The 27536-nt window shown below is 46.4% G+C and overlaps 1 protein-coding gene across 10 annotated transcripts in view; it reads left to right on the top strand.

The window, feature by feature from the left end:
* The window catches only part of ZBTB7C (zinc finger and BTB domain containing 7C), a 348164-nt gene that overhangs the window by 155611 nt on the left and 165017 nt on the right, over positions 1-27536 (top strand). Inside the window, exon 3 of one of the 10 annotated variants that reach the window (XM_070630133.1) lies at positions 21650-21854. The exons of 8 other annotated variants lie outside the window; for them this stretch is intronic. Coding sequence is in view for 1 of the 2 variants with exons in the window: in XM_070630127.1 (XP_070486228.1) it covers positions 21800-21854 (55 nt within the window). In the remaining variant the exon portion in view is untranslated. Of the gene's footprint in view, positions 1-21649; positions 21855-27536 lie in introns of those variants that run through there. One more of the 10 variants, XM_070630127.1, reaches the window with a different exon arrangement.

The raw sequence follows: 27536 nt of genomic DNA, 5'->3' as shown, positions 1-27536 counted from the left end.
GCAAAGACTATATACCAAATGACATTCTCCATCGCTCCACCCCCTTGCTAACACTTGGTATTGTCAGACCTTTTATTTTTTGCCATTCTGATGTGTGTATAGTGTGGCTTCAATTTTCACTTCCCCAATGACTGAGGTTGAGCATCTCTCAAACAAGAGCCCGAAGTCCTCTGTTCCTTGAGGCTAGAGAGAGTTTTATGTGGTGCCTTTGTTGACTTCCTGAGCTATAAGTTTATCTGTTTTCCTAAGGTTCATACACCTACTCAACAGATTCATCAAGCTCCTATCATTGGCAAATCCCTGCTCCAAATTTTTGAATGTGGGTACCCTTTTATCAGCTTAAATGCCTTCTAAAAGAGTTGATATTGATTTTACACCAAAATGGATTAAGTAATTCGATTGATTTCTTTCTAGGATGTAGATAAACTTGGATACAGGGAATGAGAACTGGATGGGAAGGATGGGACAATGTAGACCTGGGTGTAAAGAGTGATATGCTTCATATCCAGCAGGTAGATATGAAGAAATTATTCAGAATGCAATGCAGAGAAACAAAGATTAAGAAACTATCAGGGAGGCTAATACACATTGAAGGCTGAATAGTAAGGTCTAACACATGTCTAATTCTTAAGTATAGAAGAAGAGAATAGTGAGAATAAGGCAGAGGCAATCTTTAAAGACAAAATGGCTGCGGATTTTCCAGAACTGATGAAAGAAATAAGTTCTTATTTTATTTTATTTTATTTATTTTTTTGAGGAAGATTAGCCCTGAGCTAACTGCTGCCCGTCCTCCTCTTTTTGCTGAGGAAGACTGGCCCTGAGCTAACATCTGTGCCCATCTTCCTCTACTTTATATGTGGGACGCCTACCACAGCATGGCGTGCCAAGTGGTGCCATGCCCACACCCAGGATCAGAAACAGCAAACCCCAGGCTGCTGAGAAGCAGAACATGCAAACTTAACCGCTGCACCACCAGACTGGCCCAGAAATAAGTTCTTATTTTAGGGAAGCAAAATGAATCCCAAGAACATAAATGAGAAGAAACACAAATTTAGAAACTTGAAAGTGAAATTGCATAACATTACTGATGGAAAGATCTCAAAAATCAGCCAGGGAGGAAAAACCTACAAAGGACAACAAAACTAGAAAAACAACTGACTTCTCAACAGCAGCTATGTCATCCAGAAGATATCTTTAAAGTGCTGAGAGGGGGGAAAAAATATCAAACTAGAATTTTATGCCAGTATAAATGATCAAGAAAGACATACTCAGGCAAACAAAAATTCAGAGAGTTCACACCAGAAGATATTCACTAAAAGAATTCCTAAAATGTATATTTAAGAGAGAGGGAAAGCCATTGTAGTAGGAAGATCTAAGATGCAATGGGGAATGGAAAACAGAATCCTTGGTAAACAAATGGGTAAATCTAAACAAATATTAATTTTTATAAAAACACTAATAATACTGATTAATTTATGGGATAAAATAATGAGATAGATCTTAAAATCTAAGTATGTAAGATAGAAGGGAATGAGTACAAAGTGTTCTACAGTCCTTGATTTGATTGGAACATGGGTAGTAGTGTTGATTTTGGACTTCGGGTATTCATGTTACAAGCTTAACGGTGAGCACTAAAATGATAGAAATGGAGTGTATAGCTTCTAAAAGAGAAGAGGAAAATACAATTTAAAAATCCCAGTCCTTTCTAAAGAAGACTGTAAATGAGAGAAAAAATAGGGGGAAAAAATGTGAATTAAGAAGTACTACATAAGACAGTAGAATAAATCTATATCAGTAATTACAATAAATATAAAGAGATTTAACCTATTGATTAGTAGACAGAGATGAGTCAGACTGGATTAACAAAAATCCAAATCCGTCTATGTGCAGTTTACAAGAGACAGAAAAATTGAAAGTGAAAGAATGGAAGAATATATACTGGGTAAACACTGACCAAAAGAAGGGTAGAGTAGATAAATTAATACCACAAAAATAAGTTTGTAAAGCAAGAAGCATTGTTAGAGCTAAAGAGGTTCACAAAATAATAATAAACTTTTCAATAACTCCAGGAAGATATCAATTCTAAGCTTATATGCACCTAATAACTTAGTTTCAAAATATGCAAAGCAAAAAAATAAAAGATAACAGTTCAAGGAAGAATAAACAAATTCACCCTTATAAGTGGGAAATTTAAACATAACCCTCTCAATAGTTGATAAATAAAATAGACCAAAAAATTAGTAAGCAAATGGAAGACTTGAAAAAGTCAATCAAGATGCTTAATGTAGTGGTCATATGCAGAACCCTATGCCCAACATTTGAGAGTACATATCCCCCTCAAGCACACATGAGCAATTCCCAAAACCAACCTTGCACACTGCCACAAAATAAGGCTCAATAGATCGTGAAAAAACAAGATGTGGAAAGAGTGTATGATGTGCTGCGATTTGTATTTTAACAGGTGAGTACACACACGTACACATACATCTATATATTTATGTAAGTATAAGGTATTTGTGGAAGACTAAACAAGAAACTGGTAATAGTGTTTTTTTCTAGGAAAGAGGACTGGGGGTTAGGGTTGGACAGAGACTTATTTTACATCATATATATGTTTATTTTTCCATTTTTCCTACCTTCAGTGTGTCTTCTTTTTATTAAAATCGTAAATTACAAAAATATTTAGGTAGCCGTAAAAGATAGTTTAAGACAGTAGAGATATCAAACAATTTGCTATCATGTGATGTATAGTTTGCTGCTGTAAGCCCAGAGGGAAACCAGTCTGCCTGTGGGCTAGTGGAATTGCAGAAAGCTTCAGGAAGAAGGGATTTTTGCTGGTTCTTGCGGTTTGCATAGGATTGGCATTGGAAGAGGAAGGGGGGACTCAGTGCTTAAACCTCTGGAAGCAATTCCGCTGAGTCTCGTGTATTGTGATCAATGACCCTGGAGACTGGTCCACGGGGAGGAACTCTCACTGGCACAGATTGCTATTAGAAGGAGTAGAGTGGAGATAACGACCAAAGTGGATGGAGCTGACCCAACCATCCTCAAAGGAGAGGCCAACCCCAGGTGACAAGGTTGGGATCTTGTAAATGGATTTCTGTATCTTCTTGGCCCTTGGCCTTTGCTACAAGCAGCCTCCCATCTCTCTGCAGTGGCTGAGATAATTTAGCCAAACATTTCCCCTTATTGCAGAATCACAGATGAACATCGGTCCTCTCCCAGAAACCGGAAAGACCCATTTGAAAACAACGTGGCTCCCGACACCCAGACCTTGATTTTCAGAACTGATATCAGTTTGGTTGTGTTGTGGCTGGGATTCTGAGTATGAATAAGTGCTTCACAAGTGTCCTTAACTGCTAGCAAGTTCTGGGGAAAGCAGGTGATGTCCAGCCAGCTAGAATAGAGGTGGTAATGTAGGCAGTGAAATAGCGCTGAGTTTTTTCCAGCTCACGAGTTTCTAACTGGTCTTCCCGTTAGAATAGCCATGGGAGGAGGGGGCGTTGACTGTCTTTGTATCTGAGCTTCCCAGCCTGGCATTCAAAGCCCCTCACAATCTGAGTTTTCCTTTCCCATTCAATAGGCTTAGCCCCAACTTCAAGACCTGTGCTCCTGTCCCACCCTCTCTCCTACATGCCTTGCTTGTTTGCATTATTGTGTCATTGTTTGTAACCCCCACTGCCAGCACACTCAGCTAGGGGGTGGATGGTGATGGAGGTGTACAAAGAGGGCACAGCATTTACCTGTTCTCAATTGATTTTCATTTTCCTGGGGTAGTGGGATAAGACTTAAGAGATATATGCCTATGAAACTGATAAGAATAATAACTGGTGTATGATTGGGAGAAAGCATGGTAGAATGGAAAGGCCTGCTGAATTAAGTAGGAGGCAGGAGACCCAAATTTTCGTGTCAACTTGGCCACTGATTTACTGTGTGTTTCTTTTGATGGCTGCAAAACTAATCAACTCAAAACGTCATGGCTTAAAACAATAATCCATTTTATTATATCTCATGATTCTGCAGGTCAGGAGTTTGGACAGATCTCAGCTGGATGATTTTTCTGCTCCATGTGACATTGACTAAGGTCATATGGTGGTACTCAGCTGGCAGATGGGCTGGTCTAGAGGGTCTAAGATGGTTTTACTCATATGGCTGGCATCTTGGTGGGTGTATTAGTTTCGTAGGGCTGCTGTAACAAAATATTACAGGGGCCAGCCCTGGGGGCCTAATCATTAAGTTCAGTGCACTCCACTTCCGTGGCCCAGGTTCAGTTCCCAGGTGTAGCCCTACACCGCTCTGTTAGTGGCCATGCTGTGTTGGTGGCCCACATACTAAAAAATAGAAGAGAATTGGCATGGATGTTAGCTCAGGACAAATCTTCCTCAGCAAAATAAAGAAATAAAATAAAATGAAAAATAAATTATAGGCTCGGTGGCTTAAAATAACAGAAATTTATTCTCTTACAATTCTGGGGACTGGAAGTTTGAAATTAAGATGTTGGCAGGTCTCTGCTCCCTCTGAAGGCTCTAGGGAAGAATCCTTCCTTGCCTTATCCAGTTTCTGGTGGTTTCCAGCAATCCTTGGCATTCCTTGGCTTGTCTCTGCCTCCATCTTCACATGGCCTTCTTCCCTCTGTGTCTGTATCTCTGTCCAGATTTCCCTCTCCTTATAAGAACACCAGTAATACTGGATTTAGGGCCAACCCTAATACAATGTGATCTCAACTTAACGTGATTACCTCTGCAAAGATCATATTTCCAAATAAGGTCACATTCACGGGTTCCAGGTAGACATGAATTTTGAGGGGACAGCCTTCAACCCAGGACAGCAGGGTCAGCTGGAAGGTTGGGCTGAGCACCTACAGGTGGTCTCTCCAGTATGGGGTCTAGAGTGGCTGTGCTTCCTAGATAGTGGCTCCAGACTCTCAGGAGTGTCCCAAGAGACCCATGTGGACGCTGTAAGTCTTCTTAAGATCTATCCTTGGTAGTCACAGAATGTCATTTCCTCCGCATTCCATCGGTTGAAAAAAAAAAGGCAGCTCCTATTCAAGGGGAGGGATTAGATATCACCTCCCAATGAAATGTCAATGTATTGGTAGCCATCTTTAACCTGCCACACTGTGTGATCTTTATGGAGGCCACTGTTCCATGTACTATGGTAGACGTTTTCACACTTTTTACCCCACTTAACCCTCCTAACCATCCTGTGTCAGGTTATGCTCACCCTTCATGTGGGAAAACCAAAGCTCAGAGGGTTTAAGTAACTTGTTCAAAGCCACACAGTTAGCAAACTACAGAACTAGGATTTGAACCCATGGCCGTCTCATTCTAAAGCTTACTCTTTTCAGGACACTATCCCAGAAAGAAAAGAGAGCCAGCTCCTAGGTGGTACTAGAGATCTAGAACTGCTCCAGAAACCTCAGGACAGTGTAAATGTGAGCCTTCTGCGCCCACACCATCATGGGCTGTCAGTAATTGTTGTAACAATGGTGGTGAGATTTCCCTGGGCCCAAACTCCCCCATCAGGAGCATTGCTTGACAGCTAAACCCTTCTTTCCCCTTCCAGTGGCCTTGTGGATGCAGTCTTTGGCATCACAAGTTATGCACATCTGTGCAGGGGACCTGGCTGCTGTCCCCAGGGGGAGGAGGCTGGACCATAATCCTCTTTGGACTGGTCCCCCTGCGTGTCAGGTCTCCCTGCACGTAGAAGCTTTCGCTAACTCTTCCTCTATGCCCTGAGTCCAAATGAGGCCACCCCATGGGCAGGGCCTATAGAGGTGGGCACACCCTAGTGTGGCCAGGGTGAGGGCTCCATGTACCTGGCCTCAACTGCCCTTTCCCCTTGGAGCATCAGTAGCTGCTCAGCTCCACCCGCTGGCCACTCACGTCCCTGCGCTGGATATGGTGTTGTCCCCATCTACCCCCACACCCATCCCCTCACTGATCTGGTATGATCTCTTCAATTCCCTTCAACAAACATTGTGAATACCAGTCATGGCCCAAAATCTGCCTACCCACAGGGGCAGCATACCTGCCATGGCACTGGGGAACTGGGAAGAGACTATAAGTGTCATTTTAGTTCACTGCTTTATTTTAAAGGGGAAATTGAGGACCAGAGAGGGGACAGAATACAGGGATTCAGTCGGAGAGCAGTGGTTTAAGCTGAACCATCCTTCTGTTCAGTCCAGGGCTGCTTCCCCCAGCACCCATCTCTAAACCAGGTCAGTTGAGGGCCCTTAACTAGGGGATCAACAGAACGCTAGGCGGTGAGGGAGCCCGTGGGATGAAGCTTCCAGTCCTCTTCAGGGGTGTTGTTTGATGAGCCTATAAGAAGGAATGTTGATTCCTGCACTTAGTTTCTCTTTATTGCTAATCTGCACAAAGAAACGTTAATGATTTTAATTATGGTGTTGGGTTAATACATCATGTAAATGATTTTATTTAGAAAATGCAAACTAATCCCCTTTGAGAATGACTGACTGTGGGCCCTCCCACCCGCTTGCCTGGCTGGGCTGGAGGGAGGGAGAGCGGGTGGGGGGGGAAGGGAGTCAGGGGGATGGCCTCTCTGGCAGCTCCCTGCTTCCCAGGAGACAGAGTCTGCTGGTCAAATGTGCAGGACACATTCCCCACCACATGGAGGCCCAAAGGGAAGGCTGGCTCGCCCTGGACCTGGCCTCAGTGCCGTGTACTGTGCTGCTCCTGGGACTGAAGGCCTGTGAGGGAGACTAAGGGTCTCCAGAGGCTGCCCGGCCCCCCCACGTCTTCCCCACTCCTTCCTGCGGACTCCTCGACAATTCCCGCCAACAGGCCTGATTATTCCTCAATTTGTTCCAACCTGAAAATAAAGACAGATAAAGTGAAAATATTCTGGGAACAACGCCAAGGCAAAGGCATTAAATTATTAAGCGATCTCTATCTGAGTAATGGATTTATGCCCTTTAACAACTTTAAAAGAAATATAATGTTTTTCAATACCTTCTTTTAGGGAACTTCTTATAAATGAACTGTCCATTTTATTAGTATTAAAGGAAATGGGGATTGAATCAGAACTTCTAGGGCAGGTGACGATCTGCAGATTTCTCCTTAGAGCTGGGAAAATTAACAATGTGGACTAATTCGCTCATTTTTTTTTTAAAGGGCACTTTACAAGATACTGTACAGTAAGCTGGAAAATGTATAACTATCCATCAAGGTAAATCTTGGGAATAAAATAATTAGAAACCACACAACCATAGCCGAGGAAGATTGGAGCTAAAATTAGACTTTGTGTGGCTGTGTTTAGATGTCACCAGAGTGGGTGCTGGTGGCCGAATGGGTGGGAGGGATGGGTGAGCGGAACACAGGGAGAAAGTTGGCATCAGGCGAGACAGTTGGTGTCACCGGCAGACATGCAGGGCTGTGGGGTACTCGGGGGTAGGGGTCCAGATTTGAGGGGGAGTGAACACGCCGTTCCGACTGGAATCTGGCAGCTGCCTTGTCTTCTGTCCTCCCTTCCCCTGACCCTGGCTGTCTTCACCTCCAGCCTGACACAGTTCTTCTGTGCTTGTATTTCCAGATGGTTTGAAGCTCTGTGGTTGCCACTGGAGAGCCAGATGGATTCCTTCTCAGGGTGGGGGGTGGTGGGGACATAAAGGCTGGGGGAAGAAATATCCTTGTTGTTAAGTCTAGAGTGTAGGTGAGAAAGTTGTGAGTGTATATGAGCATGTGGGAGTGGGAGTGTAGGGGTATGTGTGTGAGTTGAATGTTCTATATGAGCACATGTAAGTGGGGGGTGTGGGTGTATGTGTGGGGGGTGTATATGTGTGTGTGTGAGTGTGTGTGTGTGTGAGTGTGTTCATATGTATGTGTGGGAGTGTGTGCGTGTGCATGTTGAACACCCTCTAAGCTGGAAGATGGCATCCGTTTTTGGTTGTACTTCTGCTCCGAGCCTCCTGACTCCTGGCCTCCGAGGAGACGTTGTATGTGGGGGAGGGAGGCCACCACGATGCACTAGGGATGCCTCTGCCCTTCCTGCTGCAGCCTCCGCCCTGGGCAGCGCTGTCAGGCCAGTGGATGGGGTGGGGCAGGGAGGAGGGGTCCTGCCAGGGAGGAGGCGGGGGTGAGGGAAGGGGAAGGTGTAGGAGGCCCTGTCTCACCCATTAGCAGTAAGGCCAGCAGTCCTACAACCCTCAGGCAGGGGAAGGACCCAGTGGCATCTGTGCCAGGCAGATGGCAAGGAAAACCCTCCCTGCCAAAGGCATGCTTGGGAAGGGATTTCCTCTCAAGACTGACCCAGAACACATTCACCCGTGGTCAGAACTAGCAATTGGCCTTGGAAATCTTCTAGTCCACTCCTCCCATGGTACAGAGGAAACTGAGGCCTACACAGGTGAAATGCAAGGATGTGAGTGAAGTGTCTATTGGTTAATATGACTGTTGCTGCCCTTTATGGCCCAAGGTCCTACTTTCCTACCAGTCCTGTCTCCCTGGAGTGGAGAACACTCCCTACCCATTAATGGCCACCTCTTCAGTCATGGAGAGGCTGGAGCATCTCTGGTTCCCTGGATAGCCCGCCATCACCTCCTCAACCCTCCTAGCTCTCTGCTTGGTTCCCATCCCCTCTCTCCCATTGTTACATTACAGCACCTCACAGAGCTCACCCTCTCCGCTCAAGCCAACTGTCTGAATCAGACTGTTCTGGAATAAGAAGTTGTGCCCTTAAACGTCCCCCTCATCAAGATCTTTCAATCCGACTCTTGCCCTCGCTTCGAGAGGGAGGGGGAGAAGGAGAGCGAACGGAAACCTGCAATTATTATACCTTCCAGGCAGCTGTTTTCTTTTTTTTATATACTTTTTTGTTTTCCTAATTTCTCCTTTAGTTATTAGACGGCAAAGACTATTCCAATGAAAATCCTTATGGTAAAGCAGGGCTTAGCGAAACAGAACTCCTGTTTAACTAGGGTCTGAAGAATTAGCTCGACTCTAAAAGGTGGTCAGCTTTCTCCCTCCTCACTGTAGGCTTCAGGCCGTAATCATACTAATAGCAATGATGCTAATAACCAAGAGCAACAATGTAAACAAACATTGACGCTGTTAGGATCATTTGAAATGCCTGAGGCAAGGGAGAGAGAAGCAAACAGATCGATGAAATCTAAGGTAATTCACAGTGTTTGGTGGAGGCCATTATGTGTAAGACCATGATCGTCCCTCTCGTCTTTAGTGACTAGAGGACTGGCCAAAAGGAAGAGGAGGGGTCGAACTAGCTCACCCACAAACCCTGGGAGATGTAAACGTGCCTGCCTAGAAGGGTGGGGCGAGAGGTCATGGGAGGAAGTTTGTGAAGCTGCTCTCTGGTCTGCTGAGCTCCGCAGAATGTCGGCTGGCAGCGGCGGCAGCAGCAGCAGCATCCCTGTTGGACACGGGGGCATCTCCCTCTGCTCTGATTGTACACAGAATGCTGTGGCCTTCCAATTCCCAAATGCTTGTCCAACCCCTCCTGGCCCAGACAGCCCTGTCAGGGTTCTGCTGAGGATGGCTCTCCGCAGAGCTGGAGACGGAGAGACAGACGGCTGTCCCCGTGCTTTAGGGGTGCAGAGTGGTATGCTAACCAGTCACTCCCTAAAGGAACGTATACTGCCTTCCCTCTGTGGGTGAGGCCCCATATGGCGCCTGGAGGCCGCGGAGGTGTGTGATACACATGACTTACCCACAGGTGCTTCCAGTCCAGGTGGGGAGAGGAGAGTCGTGCACACGCAATCTAAAATCCCTGGCCCTCAGTTTTCTCAGTTTGAAGCAAAGGGAGGTGGTCCCAGATGCCTCTACAGGCCACTCCTTCCAGCCTTCCTGTTGTTTAAGAGCATTTGACTGAGATGTGAATGCTCAGCTTTGACAACATAGCATCTTGATTGGCGCATCTGTGTTAAGGTCTAAGATGTTAAGAGAAAGTGAGAACTAAGATGGAAGGAGAGGGTAGCCATTTGGAGTTGTCATTGCCTGAGAGCCTGGGATGGAGAAGCCTGGGAAGGACACTTTGTGGATGTTTCCTGGATCAACCTCTATCGGGTAGCTACTGCTGTGTAACAAACAGTCCCAACACTTAGTGACTTAAAATGATGTTCATTTATGTGTTTGCTATTCTGTGGTCAGCAGTTAGAGCTGGGCTCTACGTGGTGTTGGCTGGGCTCACACACGTGTCTGGGCTCGGTTGGGACAGTCTGAGGTGCCTGGGCTTCTCTCTCTGTGTGTCTCTCATCCTTAAGGAATCTAGCTTGTGTGTCTTCATGTGATGGTGACAACATGCTAAGAGGGAGACAGCAGAAGCTGTAAGACGTCTTGAGCCTAAGGCTCAGAAGTTACACAAGTCGCTTTCGTTGCATTCTGTTGATGAAAGCAAGTCACAAGGCCAGCCTGTATTCTGTTGGAAATGTTTCAAATATGTGTATAATAAAAGTAGCTGCATGAATTAATAGAATATATGGAACCCAGTTTAATTTTTTCATTATAATTTCCCTTTACCGTAAAGAATATGTATTAAGCTGTTTAGCTATTATTTACTGAGTATTTACTATGTGCCAAGCTCTGTGGAAAATTTGCGGTTTTATAGACACTATCTGTAATCCACAGCAACTCTGAATGATTACTATGATTATTCCCAGTTTATGGATGAAGACAAAGGCCTAGCGAGGTTAGTTGACTTGCCCACAGCTAGTAAGTAGTGGTGCTGGCCTTAGTACTTAGATGTTCTGGCTCCACCCTGTCTCCTTTCCTCCCCTCTCAGATTTCTAGCTGCTTCCCCAGGAATTCCTTTGGGTGCAGAGCACAGGACGCAAGGTTTCCAGAGCTGGTTGCCTGCTAGGTCCAGTGGAGTGATGAGAAAGCTGAAGGAAACTCTTTCTCATGCCCTCTGGGGTAGGGGGCTGCTAGTAAATTCTGGGAATGGTCCCTTCTCAGTCACATATATACATATTAAAACAGGAATAGTCCCTTGTGCCCTGTGTCTGTGTGGGAAGGCTCTCACCTTTCTTCTGGAAACATAATGTGCTGGGAATTGTCCTGGAGAAGGCGTCCAGGACCAGCTTTGGGAGCCTCTCCATAAGGCCCCAGCTTCCCCGAGCCTAGATTTTCTCATCCGAGAAATGGGGATGAGACCGCACCTGGCTGCCTTTGTTACCTTCAGGGTCGGTGAGAAAGAATAGACATGAACGTGCCTTTTGAATATGCAGGACTCTTGAAAAAGGTGTTCTGCTCTCAGCACAAGGCAGTGGCTCCTTCCACACTCTTCTGCGCTTTGGCCACAGTCCCTCATGGGTCAAGGATCTCACGCGTGCGTCGGTTAATCTCCAAGGTCATCCAGAGTGGAAGCTGGTGGAGCACAGGGAGCAGGCACTAGCTGTGTATGTTTCATCCACAGCCTTAACTGCATCCTGGGCTCACAGAATGCAGGTTAGAGGCAGGATGCAGGAGGGATAGAGGAAATATAGTAGGGACATGACGGGCTGGAGAGCCAGGAAGGCGAGGGGTGCTGCTGGGAGGCAGGGGGCGCAGACTCAGGTTCTGCCGCTTGCTCAATGTGCACGGCAAGTTTCTTTACCTTTCTGTGCCTCCATTGTCTCAGCTGGAAAATGGACTTAATATTTGCTTCATGGGTTTGCTCCAAGGATTAAATAAGTTAACACCCATAAAGCACTTAGAAAAGTACCTGGCACTTAATGAGCTTTAGCTATCATTATTGCCAGCTGTTGGTTGGTTGATTTATTTTCCCGTATGGTTGGGCAGAGACCCTCTGAACCTGGACTTAAGACTGGACTGTATGTAAAAGTCTGAGAGTTGGGATCCCGGGTGCCTGGGACGTAAGGCAGCATGCTGGTGAAAACTGGAGCTCCGTGGGTTGGTCCTTGGCAGTTTGGGTTCCGAGTTAAATCCCCCTCACTCAGCGTGATGCCCGGCACTTAGGTACTCAATAAATACCTGTTCCCTAGAGGCAGCCCTGCTTGCCCCACACCTGTAGGGAGGAAGTAAACCATTGTCTGAGCTGTAACCCAGCATCACTGGGCAAATTCAAGGCTCCCACCCAAGATGCTGACGCTGGGACTCCAGCCTCAGCAAAGTGGCCCTTGGCTGATGTGCATTCATTCATCTCCTCTCTGTCCTGGGTCTGCGCCTGATTTGAATATGATCCAATCGTGTTTGTTATAGTTAAGCTAAACGCGACCGTAAGTGAACCTAACTGTGTTGACTTCAGAGGGAGCTGGGGCTGGCGGCCGAGCGCGCTTCCTGGTCTGGCACCTTCCCATGCAGCTCTCCCTTACATGAACTGGATGGAGCAGGGCCTTGGCTTTTTGGTCCAGGAGCAGATGTTGTCAGGTCCACCAGGCCCGTCAGCAGCAGGCAATGGGCCTCATGAGCAGGCCTGCAGGCTCTGTACCATGTTTGCGGATGACAGAAATTTGTGGGGCAGATGTTGGCCAGCACCCCCAGCTGCCAGAGCATCTTCTGGGGCCATGACAGGAGATTTGGGGGCCTCATCTTTACCCACATGCCTCAGCTTTAGTCTGGCTCCATTGCAATGGACCAGTCTTTCCGCTTCTGTCTCTCTCCATTCATCCCACCCTCTGCTCTGACACCAGTTACCCAAACACCAGTTACCTGATCAAGTCACTCAGCTGCTTCAATGCTCTGACCCACTGTGGCTGAGCCAAGGGGGAATGCAGTGGAGGAAACCCCTTACTCAAAGGTCTCTCTTCTCCTACCTTTCCACCACTCAAGGTGCTCTTTCTACAGATGAAAGCATCAGCCCACATTAAAATGCGAACTGAGTAAGCCCACATGGGTTAATGGTTCCTAGTGTGGATGGGTGCACAGAGCTCTGAGTCCACTGCCTGGCCCTGAATCCTCTCCCCATCGCTTACAGGCTGGGTGACCTGGGAAGATCCTTAAGCTGTGCCCTGCAGTGTCCTCACCTGGAACATAGAGATAATGATAGTGCCTGGCTCATGGGGAGATGGTGAGGCATCCATGAATTACAATGCGCAGATGCCTAGACCAGGGCCTTGCATGCAGTCAGCTCTCATTAGATATTAGTGTTGTTACTGTCATCATTATTATTTTCTCTGGCTGGCCGAGGCCAGATTTTGCCAGGAGGTTGAGATGAGGGCAGCGTCTGGGGAGAGCGGGAGCCAGCAGTGTGTCCAGTGCAGGGGGAATTGTCCAGGCATAGGGAGACCTGCTCTGGGACAGCACTGCCTCTGCGGGCTCTTGTCGCTGCATCTATAAAACAGAGATAATGGGAATCTTAACCCAGCCCCCCAGTCAGGCTCTAAGCTTGAGGGTGAAAGAGACAATAAGCAGGAAGGGTCTTGGGGCAGGGGCTGTTAGTATGATAAAGCGTTGGCGAGAATTAGCAGATGAGTTGCTGTGAACCAGAGGAATGGGGTGAGGGCCCTGCACACAGTGGGTTTGGGGCCTAACGGGGCGATAGGGAGAGCCCAGGACAGTTTTTGCTTCATGCCTTTTGCTGAGAGCGGTCAGTGACAGAGGACCTTCATTCTCAGCAGGCAGGTAGCGGCTGAGTTCCTGCCCGGGCAGCCCCTGAGGCTAGAGCACTGAGGGGAAGGGTGTAGGATGCATGCGGTGGGCCCAGGTGAATAGCAACTGCCTTGGCAGGAATTCACAAGGAAGGCTGGAGTCGGGAGTGAAGCAAAGGCTTGAGCTGAAAGGGAAGTTCTCAGACAGAGGGGAGCAGATCCAGGATGCTGCGGACACAACAAACTGTTTTAAGGGAATAAAGGGAAAATGTGCTTTTACCTTAAAAAACATCAACAACATAGATTCACTACTAGCAGAGGCCTTGACGAAACTAGACCCTCCAGAGGCATCTCACCAGCATCGCCTGTCTGTCTTGTGTGGAGAGAGGCTGGGCCAGATGACCCCCAAGCTTTCACCCATTGTTCATGCATTTGCTCCTTCCGACAAGGGAGTATTGAAGGCCTTCCTCAGGCCTCCGCCTGTGCTGGGTCCTCTGCCCTGGAACAGCTTTCATTCTAGGAGGGTACCAGAGAAATGCAGTGCACATCTGCTCTTGACCCCCATGCTGTGTGTGGGACAGAGGGGGCACTCCTGGGGAGAGAGCAGGTGATCAGCCAGGGCCTCTTGAGTGTGCCGGGCCACAGTCTTGCCTTTCTTTTTGATTCAGCAGACTTTGGGGAGCACCACTTCTCTGTGAAACACTGGGGATGCTACATGGAATGGGCTGTGACCTGACCGCCCAGGCCTGGGGTGAGGGCTGGGGACTGAACTCTACAAGGGGCAGCTGAAATGGGAGGAAGCTCTGGCGCCAGCACGCCACCCTGGAACCCTGCTGTTCAGACGCTGATTTTAAACAGGGTCGTGGAGGTGCAGGGCCAGCGTGGGAGAGAGGCACAGTGCCCGAATCCTTGTCCACGGTGGGATGGCAGCCTCCATGACTGGGGTGTCACCTGCCCTTCACTGGGCCTCTATCTACCTTGGTACATTGAGTTGGCAGTGGTGTGGCTCCTCCTAGGGCCACCTCTGGGACAGTGATGTTGTGAACACATGTTCTCTGTCCCACAAGGACACTACCCCAGACGGAAGCCCTCAGAGGAGCCATGGGCAGACACAAAGCCGGTGCTCCCCCACCTCCTGAGGCCATCACCCTCCAGTCGAGTCAGACAGCACTGGCCAAGAGGTAGGAGTCTCAAGATGACAGAGCCCTGTGAGGGCAGGGCCATAGGGTCAGCGCTGTGATGGATGGGCACAGCAGGAGAAGCATGACCCTCTCAGGGGCCTTGGGGAAAGGCTTTGCTAAGTCTCCTGAGGTGAAGAGGGGCTTTGCAGGTGGACAAGGAGGGCCAGACAGAAGATAAGAGGTGTGTGAAGGACGGTGTGGCCCCCACGGAGGACCGAGAGGACTTCACTGTGGTTGGAGGGAGCTGTCGGTAGAGCGGAGGATGGAGCGACAGTTGAACCAACCTTGAACTTGTCTGTGCTCCACTGTAGGAGAAGCCTCGTGGCTGTCAGCAGTGGGTGACAGCACCAGATCTGTGCCTTAGTAATGTTTCTGATGATTGTGCAGAGGCTAAATGAGGGTAGGGAGAACAGCAGGGTTTGAAGGCAGAGTTTAGACACCACTAAAGAAGTGCAGGGAGAAATGGCGTATTAGTTCGCGAGGGCCGCCGTAACAAAGCACCACACGCTGCGGGGCTTACACAACAGAAATTTATCTTCTCATGGTTCTGGAAGCTGCAAGTCCAAGATCAGGGTATGGTGAGAGTTGGTTCCTTCTGAGGCCGTGGCGGAGAATCTGTCCCTCGCTTCTCCCCTCGCTTCTGGTAGACAGTTGGCAATCTTTGGTGTTCCTTGGCTTGTAGATCTCTGCCTTCGTGTTCACACGGCGTTCTCCCTGTGTGTATGTCTGTTTCCAAATTTCCCCTTTTTATAAGGACACCAGTCAAATTGGACTAGAAGCCCACCTCACTTCAGTATGACCTCATCTTAACGAATTACATCTGCAACGACCCTATTTCCATGTAAGGTCATGGTCACAGGTACTGGGGGTTAGGACTTCAACATGTGGGTTTCGGGGGACACGATTCAACCCATAACAGATGGTGAGGGTCTCATGGCGGAAGGGGCCATGGGATAGAGAAGAGGGATGGATTCCACAGATGTTCAGGAGCTGAGCTGGGCAGACTCAGGATGGACTGACGGAGAGGGCATTTTAGAATGACCCCTGGTTTTGCCTCAGAGGTCAGCATGGGGAGCCAGAGGAAAGGATTTCTACTCACTCTGGAAACAAGCCAAGGCTCAAGAGAGTCTGGTCTGGAGACCTAGATTTGGGGTTGTTGGTGTATAGACCCTCCTTTCTAACTCACATCTTCATCCCCCAGGGAGTGACCACCTACGACCAGCCAGCTACATCTTTCTCCCTTAATTCCTATCGACTGTGTAGCTGTTGCTACTCAGTTTGGTTATATAACCTCAGTTATGTCAGCTGTCACTCTCGCCACAAGACCGTGACCCTTGGAGGCTTCCTCTGTTCCCCCAGGCTTCCTCTGTGCCAGGCAAATCCACAGAATAGCTCTTCCTCCTTATTAGCTGACTAGGGAAGACAAATTTCTCTTCTGGACGAGAAAGCACTTGCAAACAATAAAAGCTGCCCACAGAGAAGTTAGCTGCCTGGTGAGGTTGTGAGCGCCCATCACTGGGAGTACTCCCACCCAGTGTGGCTGACCATGCATGTGGAGGGGTCTTTGCACCAAGTGGAGAGTCGGCTTGGATGTGGCCCTAAGGGTCTGTGGTTGTCAATTGAATAATGGCAGTGAGCAGGATTCCTTGAGCAGGATTATTGGAACTGGTCTTTTAAACCAGATCTCAGAGGAGATTTATTTATTAATCAATGTATTTATTATTTTATACTGATCTCATTTGAAAAATCAAAAACAAACAAACTGGTGGCATTCTGAGTTTCTAAAACATATGTATGCAATAGGGTAGCTAAAAATAAAGTGGAGATCACATCATCCAGCAGTCCCAGTCTGGGTGTATATCACCCAAAACAGGGACTTGAACAGGTGCTTGTACATCCACTGTAGCAGCACTATTCACAGTAGGCAAAAGTGGAAGTAACCCAAGCGCCCATCGACGGATGAGTGGACAAACAAAGTGTGGTAAATGCATACAATGGAAGATTATTCAGCCTTAAAAAGGAGGGAAATTCTGACACACATTACATCACGGATGAACCTTAAGGACAGTATGCTATGTGAAATAAGCCAGTCACAGAAGGACAAATCCTGTATGATTCCACTTATATGAGGAGGCACCTAGAGTAGTTGAATTCCCAGAGATAGAAAGTAGAGTGGTGGTTGCCCGGGGCTGGGGGGAGGGTGGGCTGGGAGTTGTTGTTTAATGGGGACAGAGTATCAGATCGGGAAGATGGCAAAGGTCTGGAGGTGGAGGACGGCGATGGCTGCACAGCAACGTGAATGTACTTCATGCCTCTGAATTGTACACTTAAAAATGGTAAATTTTATGTGATCTATATTTTTCCACAATGTAAAAATAGACTTGGAGAAATAGAAGCCACCAGCCTTTCCAGGCCAACACTGTGCGGTGGCACCAGGGAGCGTCAGAGGCCTCCCGGTGCTCATGCTCGGTCTGCGCCCGCACAGGAGGCCCACGCCGTCACCGCGGGGTGGGCTGGTGCGTGTCCAAGTACCTTTTGACTCACCTAGTCCTTCATGTGCCACACACGTTGTCACAGCTGTGTGTGTTGGAGGCCATTTTTCATCCCAGCCCTACGCTTTGACAGCTCCGTGAGCCACCCACACTTGGGAGCTCAGCCCAGGAAGGGCCCTGCACTCTGACGTGGCCCATGAAACACTTCTCCTCTTACTTGGGTGCCCATTCCCACCCCAGCATGTTCTCCGGCCTGGCAAACTCTCAGGCATGTTCTTTAACCACGTGGGAGTCACTGCTTTTTAGTTCAGAACAGCTAGAACCAGCGCCCAAAAGAGGGGTTAATAAATTTGGCTCAAGCACAGGCTTTCTGTGCCCTATTCTCCTCACTGTTGTCTAAAATTTAGCTGCTTTCTTTTCAGATTTGATGTAGTGAAGGTGTTTTCTTCATTTGTGTCAAGAGTAACGGGGTGCTAACGAATGTGGAGCCTTCTCATGGAAGCGTTCGCAGGAGGCGACAGTCCGAGCCGTTTTGTCCCCCAGTGCACAAGGGAGAGGCCGTTGGAGACAGTGAAGACCAGGGCAGGAGCGGGTCCCGCTCTGCTAGTCAAATTGTGAAAACGTCCCCTCGGGAGTGATGAGAGCCTCATAAAGTCTCTGCTGGAGTGGGCTCTCTGGCCAAGTGAACTTCTTGACATTGCGTGGTTTGAGGATTGACAAACCCAAGGCACCTGTGTAGTCAAAAAAAGGCCCTGAAGATTGAGAAAGTTAGGGGACACTGAGATTTAGGATTATGTGCAGGGCATAAAGGCCCCCAGGCGTGCATTCTGTTCCTCTGACACACCAGCCTCATTTTCCAAAGGTCTCTGAGCCTGCTGCTCTTGCTGGTGGAACAGTGTTCCACCCTCCCAGGCTGCTCCTTCTCGGTATTCAGGTCTCTGCTCAGATGTCCTTCCCTGACCACCAGTCCAGAGTCGCCACCATCAGCTCAACACCACTCTGCTTTGGTCCTGGAAGAGCACTTCACGCCTCTGCTCTGCCCTTTGTTGTCTGTGTCCCCTTCCTTGCAAGCTTCAAGGTCTCTTGTGTGTCTCCTTCATGCTGTATTTGCACCACTTTGGGGTGTCCCTGACAAATAAGTGAGTCAAAGTCAGGCCAGCCCCTCACCATGGGGACCACGTTATTCCATCTGAGAAGGGAATATTTTCTCTGGGTGAAGGGAGTACTGGACCCTCCTGGGACGAGAGCAAAGCTTCTCTCACTGGGCAGAGGAGAGGCCCTCCTTTGTGTGTCGGAGCCAGACCTCATGAGGTGGGTCTTAGCGGCTTTGTCGCTCCCGCACATGCTGGTGGTCCAACCTGTGGGGGCAGAGAGGAGGACTTGTGTCATCCCCTGAACTTGGCCTATAGTCTGTGTCCCACACCTGGATTAACTCTCCCTTCCAAATCCTACCCCTTCTTCCAGACCTAGCCCAAGCTCCGCTTGTCTGGGATGGAAGCCTTCTCTGCTCTGACCTCCTGAATGTCATTACTCCTGAGTGTCTGTACCAGTCATTCAGCGAGGAATCATAAACTAACTTGTCCCATCTCTTCTCTTGGCTTGGACTTTTTTTTTTTAATTAGTAAACTTGATTTTTAAGAACACTTTTGGGTTCACAGCAAAACTGAACAGAAAGTACAGAAAATTCCCGTACACCCACTGTCCCCAACCATGTCCAGCCTCCTCCATTATCAACAGGCTCCACCAGAGGGTATGTTTGTTACAACTGATGAACCTAGATCGACAATGTAATCACCCCAAGTCCATAGTGTATTACATTTCACTGCTGGTGTTGTACATTCTGTGGGTTTGGACAAACTTATAATGATATGTATCCACCATTATGGTATCATACAGAGTGGTTTGCCCTAAACATCCTCTGTGTTCTGTCTACTCATCTTTCCCATCCCACTAACTCCTGGCAATCACTGATGTTTTTTTGCTGTCTCCATAGTTTTGCCTTTTCCAGAATGTCATATATTTGGAATTGTACAGTATGTGGCCTTTTCAGATTGGCTTCTTTCACTTAGTAATATGCACTTAAGTTTTCTCCATGTCTTTTCATGGCTTGATAGCTCATTTCTTTTTAGCGCTGAATAATATTCCATTGTCTGGATGGACCACAGTTTATTTATCCATTCGCCCACTGAAGGACATCTTGGTTGCTTCCAAGGTCTGGCAGTTATGAATAAAGCTGCCATAAACATCTGCGTGCAGGTTTTTGTATGGACGTAAGTTTTCAGCTCATTTGGGTAGACACCAAAGAGCATGATTGGTGGATCATATGGTAAATGTATTTTTAGTTTTGTAGGAAACTGCCAAACTGTCTTCCAAAGTGACTGTACTGTTTTGCGTTCCCACCAGCAATGAATGAGCGTTCCTCTTGCCCCACATCCTCACCAGCATTTGAGCTTGTCAATGTTTTGGATTTTGGCCATTCTAGTAAATGTATAGCGATATCTCATTCTTTTAATTTGCAGTTCTCTAATGACATGATGTTGAACAATCTTTTCATATGCTTGTTTGCCATCTGTATATCTTCTTTGGTGAGGTGTCTGTTCAGATGTGTTGCCTGTTTTGTAATCAGGTTGTGCATTTTCTTATTATTGAATTTTAAGGGTTCTTTGTGCATCTTGAATAACAGTTCTTTATCATATGTGACTTTCTGAAATATTTTCTCCCAGTCTGTGGCTTCTTCTTATTCTCTTGGCATTGTACTTCACAGAGCAGAAGTTTTTTATTTTAACAAAGTCCAGCTTATCAATTGTTTCTTTCATGGATATGCCTTTGGTGTTGTATCTAAAAAGTCCAAGATCATCTAGGTGTTTTCCTGTTATCTTTTAGGGGTTTTATAGTTTTGCCTCTCACATTTAGGTCTATGATCCATTTTCAGTTAATTTTTGTGAAAGGTATAAGGTCTGTATCTAGACTCATTTTTTTGCATGTGAACGTCCAGTTGTTGCAACTCCATTTGTTGAAGAGACTGTCTTTTTTTCCTTATATTGCCTTTGCTCCTTTATCAAAGATCAGTTGACTATATTTATGTGAATCTATTTCTGAACTCTCTATTCTGTGCCATCGATCTATTTCTCTGTTCTTTCATCAATACCACACTGTCCTGATTATTATAGCTTTATCGTAAGTCTTGAAGTCAGGTAGTGCCAGTCCTTCGACTTTGTTCTTCTTCAATGTTGAGTTGAATATTCTGAGTCTTTTGCCTCTGTATGTAAACTTTATGGATTTTGAAAGGCAGCTTAATTGAGATATAATTCATATATCATGCAACTCATCCATTTAAAGCATGTAATTCAAAGGTTTTTAGTATACTCATAAGGCTTGCAACCATCACCACTATCTAATTCTAGAACATTTTCATCAACCCCCAAAAACATACCCTCTACTCATTAGCAGTCACTCCACATCGTCCCCTCCTCAGGCCCCTAGCAACCACTTAATGGATTTTCTCTCTCTATGGATTTGCCACTTCTAGGCATTTTATGTAAATGGAGTCATGCAATATGTGGGCTTTTGTGACTGGCTTCTTTCACTTTGCATAATGTTTTCAAGATTCATCCATGTTGCAGCATATATTAGAACTTCATTCCTTTTTATGGCTGGATAATATTCCGCTGTATAGATATACCACATTTTATTTATCCATTCATCTGTTGATGGACATTTGTTTTCACATTTGACTATTTTGAATAACGCTGATTTGAATATTCATGTACAAGCTTATGTGTGGACACATATTTTCAATTCTTTTGGGTATATACCTGGGAGTGGAATTGCTAGATCACATGGTAACTCTGTATTTAACCGTTTGAGGAACTGCCAGACTGTTTTCCAAAGGTGCTGCATTTTACATCCTACCAGCAGTGTGTGAGGGCTCCAATTTCTCCACATCCTTGCCAACTCTTCTTATTAGCTGACTTCTCGATTTCAGTCATCCTAACAGGTGTGGAGTGGTGTCGCATTGTGGTTTTGATTTGCATTTCTCTGGTGGGTAATAATATTGAGCATCTTTTCATGTGCTTATTGGCTATTTATAAATCTTCTTTGGAGCAATGTTTATTCCAACCCTTTGACCATGTTTTAAAAATTGGGTTGTCTTTTTATTTTTGAGTTCTAAAATGTCTTTCTACATTCTAGACATAAACCCCTTATCAGCTGTATAACTTGGAAATATTTTCTCCCATTCTGTAGGTTATCTTTTCACTTCCTTGATGACGTCCATTTGAGCAAAAAAGTTACATTTTGAAGAGGTCCAATTTATTTTTTCTTTTGTCATTTGTGCTTGTTGGTGTCCTAGGACTTGGATTTTTAAGTGAATTTTATTGTGAACTTTTGGTAACTTTGTGTTGTGCTAACTCAACTAAACTTTAAGTTTGTCAAGGGCAGAATTCACGGGAAATTCATCGTTGTATCTGTTCCAGCGTCAGGACTTGTTGACTTGACTTGGATCTGACTTGTACCTGTGGTCAGAATGCAAACACTCATCTCACGGAGGTTCCCAACACCACTTCAGACTCTTCATCTCCGCACATTCATGTTTTGAGCCCAAGGACTTGAGAAACAGTGCCAGCATGGAGCATCCATCACCTCCTCGGCCTCAGAGAGGGTTAAATGCTATTGCACTGGGTGAGACCTCTTTCTTTTCCCTCTGCTTCTGTAATATCCATCTCTCTATAGATGTATCCAGGAGAATATTTTCTATTTTGCCTTATGGGCAACAGCTGCTGTTTTTGCCAGGCTGTCATCTATTTAGTTGTTACTTTTTCGACTTTATTTTTAAACAGTATAACATGGAGAACAGCAACACTGAGTGTGGGACAGATGGAGAGCAAATCTAAATAACAGACTTCCAGAGCCACCCTAATAGAAGAGACTGGGCTAGGGCGGGGTGGGGGGGGGGTGGATAAAACCAGATTGCTGGATTGCTCAGAGCAAACAAACATCAACACGTCACAACCTAAGTGGGGAAAGGAGGAGCAAATAGGGAAGTGACACACGTAAGCCGTCCTTCTGCCGCCAGGAGTCTGAGATGGCGGGAAGGGGGCAGATAGCCCAGTTGCCAGGGGCTTCCAGGTCAGGCACAGATGAAAAGAAGTGCTGACAAAGCCCTCCTGGGGCGGTGACAAATTCCACATCTAGTGGGTGGAGATGTTGAGGAGCCTGCAGGAGTTAAATGGAATGTAAAGCAGCATCTCTCTTATCTGGGTGAAGCTGCAGGCTCAGTGCCAGCTGAGATATTTTCCTTCTTTCTCTCCTGGGGAATAAGTAGAAGTTAGAGAGATGTGAGTTTGCAAATGGGTTTTTTTTTTAAAAAAAGGAAGAAATAAAAACTCATTTTATTAATTTCCTCTAGAGCAGCCAGCTCTTGATGCAAACTGGGGCCAAAATAGAGGTGTCTATCACCCGCTGTGGCTGTATCTGTGCACAGTCCGCACGGTGGCTGCGCTTGATGACCCCTCTCCAAAAGCCACTCTTGCTTACTTGTCTTTTCAAAGTGGACTTGGTGCAGGCAAAAGGGGCCTTTTTATTCTTGGGACTGACCCTGACGCATTAACCTGTTTACTGAAATCCTGGTTTGTTCCCCAAGGCTCCTAGGAGCAGGGCAGACCCCCAAGGCCAGCTTCAGCCCTCAGTGTGACCCTGACTGGTCCTGCCTTATTCTTTTCCTGCCTTCCCATTGCACTCCTGTCCTCCCCACACCTGCCCACTCAACCTCCCCCGACCTTCTTGGTGAAGTGCCCAAATCTTAAATGTACAGCTTGAAGAGTTTTTACACAAGGAAAGGCTCTTGTAATCAAACCATGATCATGTTCAAGAACATTTCCAGCCCTCCAGATGGCTTCCTCTTGCCTCCTTCTGGTCCCTACTTTCGGAAGAGGAATCACTACCCTGATTTCTATCATCATACAATAGTTTTGCTATCTTGAGCTCATATAAATGGAGCCGTGCCATATTCACTCCTTTTGTATTTCACTTAGCGTTATTATATCCATGAGATTTATCGAGGTGGGAGCATATGTCAGAAGTTCGTTCTTTTTTGTTGCTCTATAGTATTCATGGTTGACTCTAGCACAGTTTATTCACCCATTCTATTGTTGAGAGACACGTGGGTCACTTCTAGTTTGAGACTATTTTGAAAAAAGTTTCCATGGACAATCTTATTGATGTCTTTTGGTGTACGTAAATGTCATTTCTGTTGCATATATACCTCAGAGTGGAATTGCTGAGTTATATGGTATACGTATGTTTAGCTTTCATAAGTCTTGCCAAACATGTTTTTGAAGTTGTTGTACAGATTTACCTTCCGACCAGGAATTTAAGAGAGTTAAACTGCTCCACATTCTCACCACACTTGGTGTTTCATTTTAGCCATTCTGGTACGTGAAAGCCAGTCTGATTGACATATCACAGTGGTCTTATTTTGCATTTGCATGATTTTGTATGTTTACTGATATCCTCTTTTGTGAAGTACCTTTTTAAATATTTTCCTGTTTTTTAATTGGTATGTGCGTATTTTTCTTATTTGCAGGCTTTCTTTGTGTATTCTGGATATCAGTTCTCTGTCATATATCTTTTCTCTGTGGCTTGCCCTTTTACTCTCTTAACAGTGTCTTTTCATTAACGGATGTTCTTAATTTTAATAAAGTCTGATCGATCAGTCTTTTTGTTTTTGGTTAGTGCTTTTCCTGTCCTGCTTAAGGAACCTCTTTGCCTACCCAGGTCCTGAAGATATATTCTCCTGCATTTTCTTTTAGCAGCTTATTGTTTTCCCTTTCATGCTTAGGTCTATGATCCACCTCAAATTAATTTTTTTTTTTAGTGTGAGGAAAAGATCAAGGTTTATGTGTTTAATACAGATATCTGGTTGACTCGGCGCCCTTTATTGTAAACACCAGCCTTTCCTCCATGAATTGCAGTGGAGCCTTTGTCATAAGTGGCCCGATGTGAATGTGTCTATTTCTGGACTCTATTCATTGGCCTACTGTCTGTCCTTGCACCCTTACCACTCTGACTCGTTACTGAAACTTTATGGGAGGAGTCCTGCTATCTGGTAGCGGCGTTTCTCCAGCTTTATTCTTCAACGTTGCCTCAGCTCTTCTAGGTCCTTTGCGTTTCCATGTAATGTTTAAGTCACTTCTCAGTTTCATATACACAAACACATGTGGACAAATCTGCTGGGGTTTTGATTAGACTGGCACTGAATCTATAGATCACATTGGGAAAAAGAGACATCTTGATGCTACTGGTCCTTTCACTCCAGGAACATAGTACCTTCATTCGTTTAAGTCTTTAATTTCTCTCAGCGTTGTTTTATACTTCTCAGTATAGAGGCTATACCCTTATTTCATTGGACTTATTTCTTCAGTATTTAAATTTTCTTTTGATGTTATTGTAAGTGCTATTTAAAAAATTTTTGTCTTCCATTTGTTTGTTATTAGTCTGTAGAAAATGCAATTGACTTTTTTTTTGTGAGGAAGATTAGCCCTGCGCTAACATCTGCTGCCAATCCTCCTCTTTTTGCTGAGGAAGACTGGCCCCTGAGCTAACATCTGTGCCCATCTTCCTTTACTTTATGTGTGGGATGCCTACCACAGCATGGCTTGTCAAGCGGTGCCGTGTCCGCACCCAGGATCTGAACTGGCAAACCGCGGGCCACCGAAGCGGAACGTGCGCACTTAACCACTGCGCCGCTGAGCCAGCCCCTGCAATTGACTTTTGATTATTGACCCTGTAGCTAGCTACCTTGCTAAATTAATTTACTATTTCTAGTATTGTTCTAACCAAATGGTAACTGATTGGGGGAGAGCCCCCCCCCACCAACCCCTTCTGTAGAATGCTACACCGCAATGAATGCTTACTGGATGTCCTGAAAATCTTCCCACAGCAAGAGGAGGGGAAACAGGGATGTCCCCCCGGGTCCTGGGGACCCTGATCATTGATCCCTAGGCGGGTATAAACCCCCTCAAGGCTGCTCCCTGCCCCACCCCCAAACTGGGCTACTTTTTTTATTGTTTCCAGTCCCTTGCTGCCATTAACATGAGTACTTACCTCTTTGCCTAGTGGCTAAGAACAATCAGGCAGAAGCAAGTGAAAATCACCAGTGGGCCAGAAGGAGATGAAATTTACACACCCCCCTCTTGTCTGCGGGATCTCAGCTGGGTGTCTGTGGGAGGTTCTGGTGTGGGCTGCGCTGTGTTGGCAAAGAAGGGCACGCTGACACTGAAGAGTGGGTGTGTGGAGGTCACTTTGGACCTTGGAATACATAGCATAACCACTCTCCAAATATTCACCTAGGTCCTAGTCTGGGCAGCCCTATGCTTGGTGCTCCCGTAGGCAGCATGGTCCTTATCTTCCAGGATTGTGCTGTAGATAAGGAAGCAAAACCCAAGCTCCATGAGGGGGAGGGATCCCTAAAGTGGAGTCAGGAGACCTGGGTTCGAGTTCTGGTTCTATCACCAATGAGCTCAAAGCCTTCCCAGGGGAGCCATCCCACTCTGCACGGGCCTTGCCTCCAAGCAAAATTCTAAGGAGGAATTAGTCGTTTCTACAGTGCCGTCCAGCTCTGAGGCTCTACCTTAGAGACAGTCCAGAAGGAAACATTCATGATTAGTGGCCAAGCAAGCAGTGGAGATAGTAAGAGCAGTGAGTATTTAGCTGGACAGATCAGTATGGATCAGGGGTTGGGAAGGTTCACAAGGAAGGTGGGTCTTGAGCAAGAGCTTGGGCATGGGAAGAGTTGGGTGGGTGGAGCCGAGGGGCCTAGACCCCCAGTGTGTCTGCTGTCTTTTCAGGGACCATATCGGAGCATCCTCTCTGCACTGGAGAGTGCGACTTTGTGGAGTGGCCTGGGTGTAAATCAGGGATGGAAGGGATGCAAAAGAGGGTGGGCACCTTGGAGAGCAGGCGTGAGGACTCCTGTCTACCAGGTGTGCAGGGTGGCCTCACACTGTGGTTGATAGGTTGGGACACCTGGTTTAGGCTCAGAGACCCATGCAAGATGGTCCAGGAGGGCCTACAGATGTCACTGAAAAATCACCAGAGAAATCTTGAGTAGAGGAGACCCCCCTCCTCAGAGGCTTTCCTCTCAACCCTGTCATGCAAAGACCACCCGGGGGATGGTCCTTTCTCCATTAACATTTATGGAGGGCCTCTCCTGTGGCTGGATGCTGGGGATATAAAGATGAGTAAGACATCTCCTGCCTTCAGGAGTGATTCACAAGATGGTGCAGTGGGTGCTGTGGTGGAGCTAAGCACAGGACCACAGGAACAGCCAACCCAGACAGTGGGGCAGAGGATGAGGCCGATGCTCCAGCTCCTGAGGGAGGAGGTACCCAAAGGTTCAACCCCGAGAGGGTCACAGAGAAACAAAGCAACCGAGGGCCTGCTGTTGGCATCTCCAGAGTGTGTTTCTAGAACCAGAAGGGTATGACAAAGTCCATTTGTCTACATCTTGGAGCATTCGTTTTTTTTTCATTGTGGTCATAATAGTTTATAACGTTGTGAAATTTCAGTTGTACATTATTATTTGTCAGACACCATATGAATGTGCCCCATTCACCCCTTCTGCCCACCCCCCAACCACCTTCCCCCTGGTAACCACTAAACCGTTCTCTTTGTCCGTTAAGTTTGTTTATATTCCACATATGACTGAAATCTTGTGGTGTTTGTCTTTGTCTGTCTGGCCTATTTCACTTAACATAATACCCTCAAGGTCCATCCATGTGGTTGCAAATGGGACGATTTTGTCTTTTTTTGTGGCTGAGTCGTATTCCATTGTATATATACACCACATCTTCTTTATCCATTCGTCAGTCGATGGGCACTTGGGTTGCTTCCACATCTTGGCTGTTGTGAATAGTGCTGCAATGAACATAGAGGTGCATACGTCTCTTCGTGTTGTTGATTTCAAGTTCTTTGGTTAAATACCCAGTAGTGGAATAGCTGTCTCATATGGTATTTCTATTTTTAGGTTTTTGAGAAATCTCCATACTGTTTTCCATAGTGGCTGTACCAGTTTGCATTCCCACCAGCAGCATGTGAGGGTTCCCTTTTCTCCACAACCTCTCCAACATTTGTTATTTTTTTGTCTTGGTGATTATAGCCATTCTAACGGGTGTAAGGTGATATTTAAGTATAGTTTTGATTTGCATTTCCCTGATGATTAATGATGTTGAGCATCTTTTCGTGTGCCTCTTGGCCATCTGTATATCTTCTTTGGAAAAATATCTGTTAGTATCTTCTGCCCATTTTTTTGAGGAAGATTAGCCCTGAGCTAACATCTGTCACCAATCCTCCTTTTCTTGCTGA

Source organism: Equus przewalskii, chromosome 7, assembly GCF_037783145.1.
Source record: "Equus przewalskii isolate Varuska chromosome 7, EquPr2, whole genome shotgun sequence".
Lineage (NCBI taxonomy): Eukaryota > Metazoa > Chordata > Mammalia > Perissodactyla > Equidae > Equus > Equus przewalskii.
This window is presented reverse-complemented; position numbering and strand designations above follow the sequence as displayed.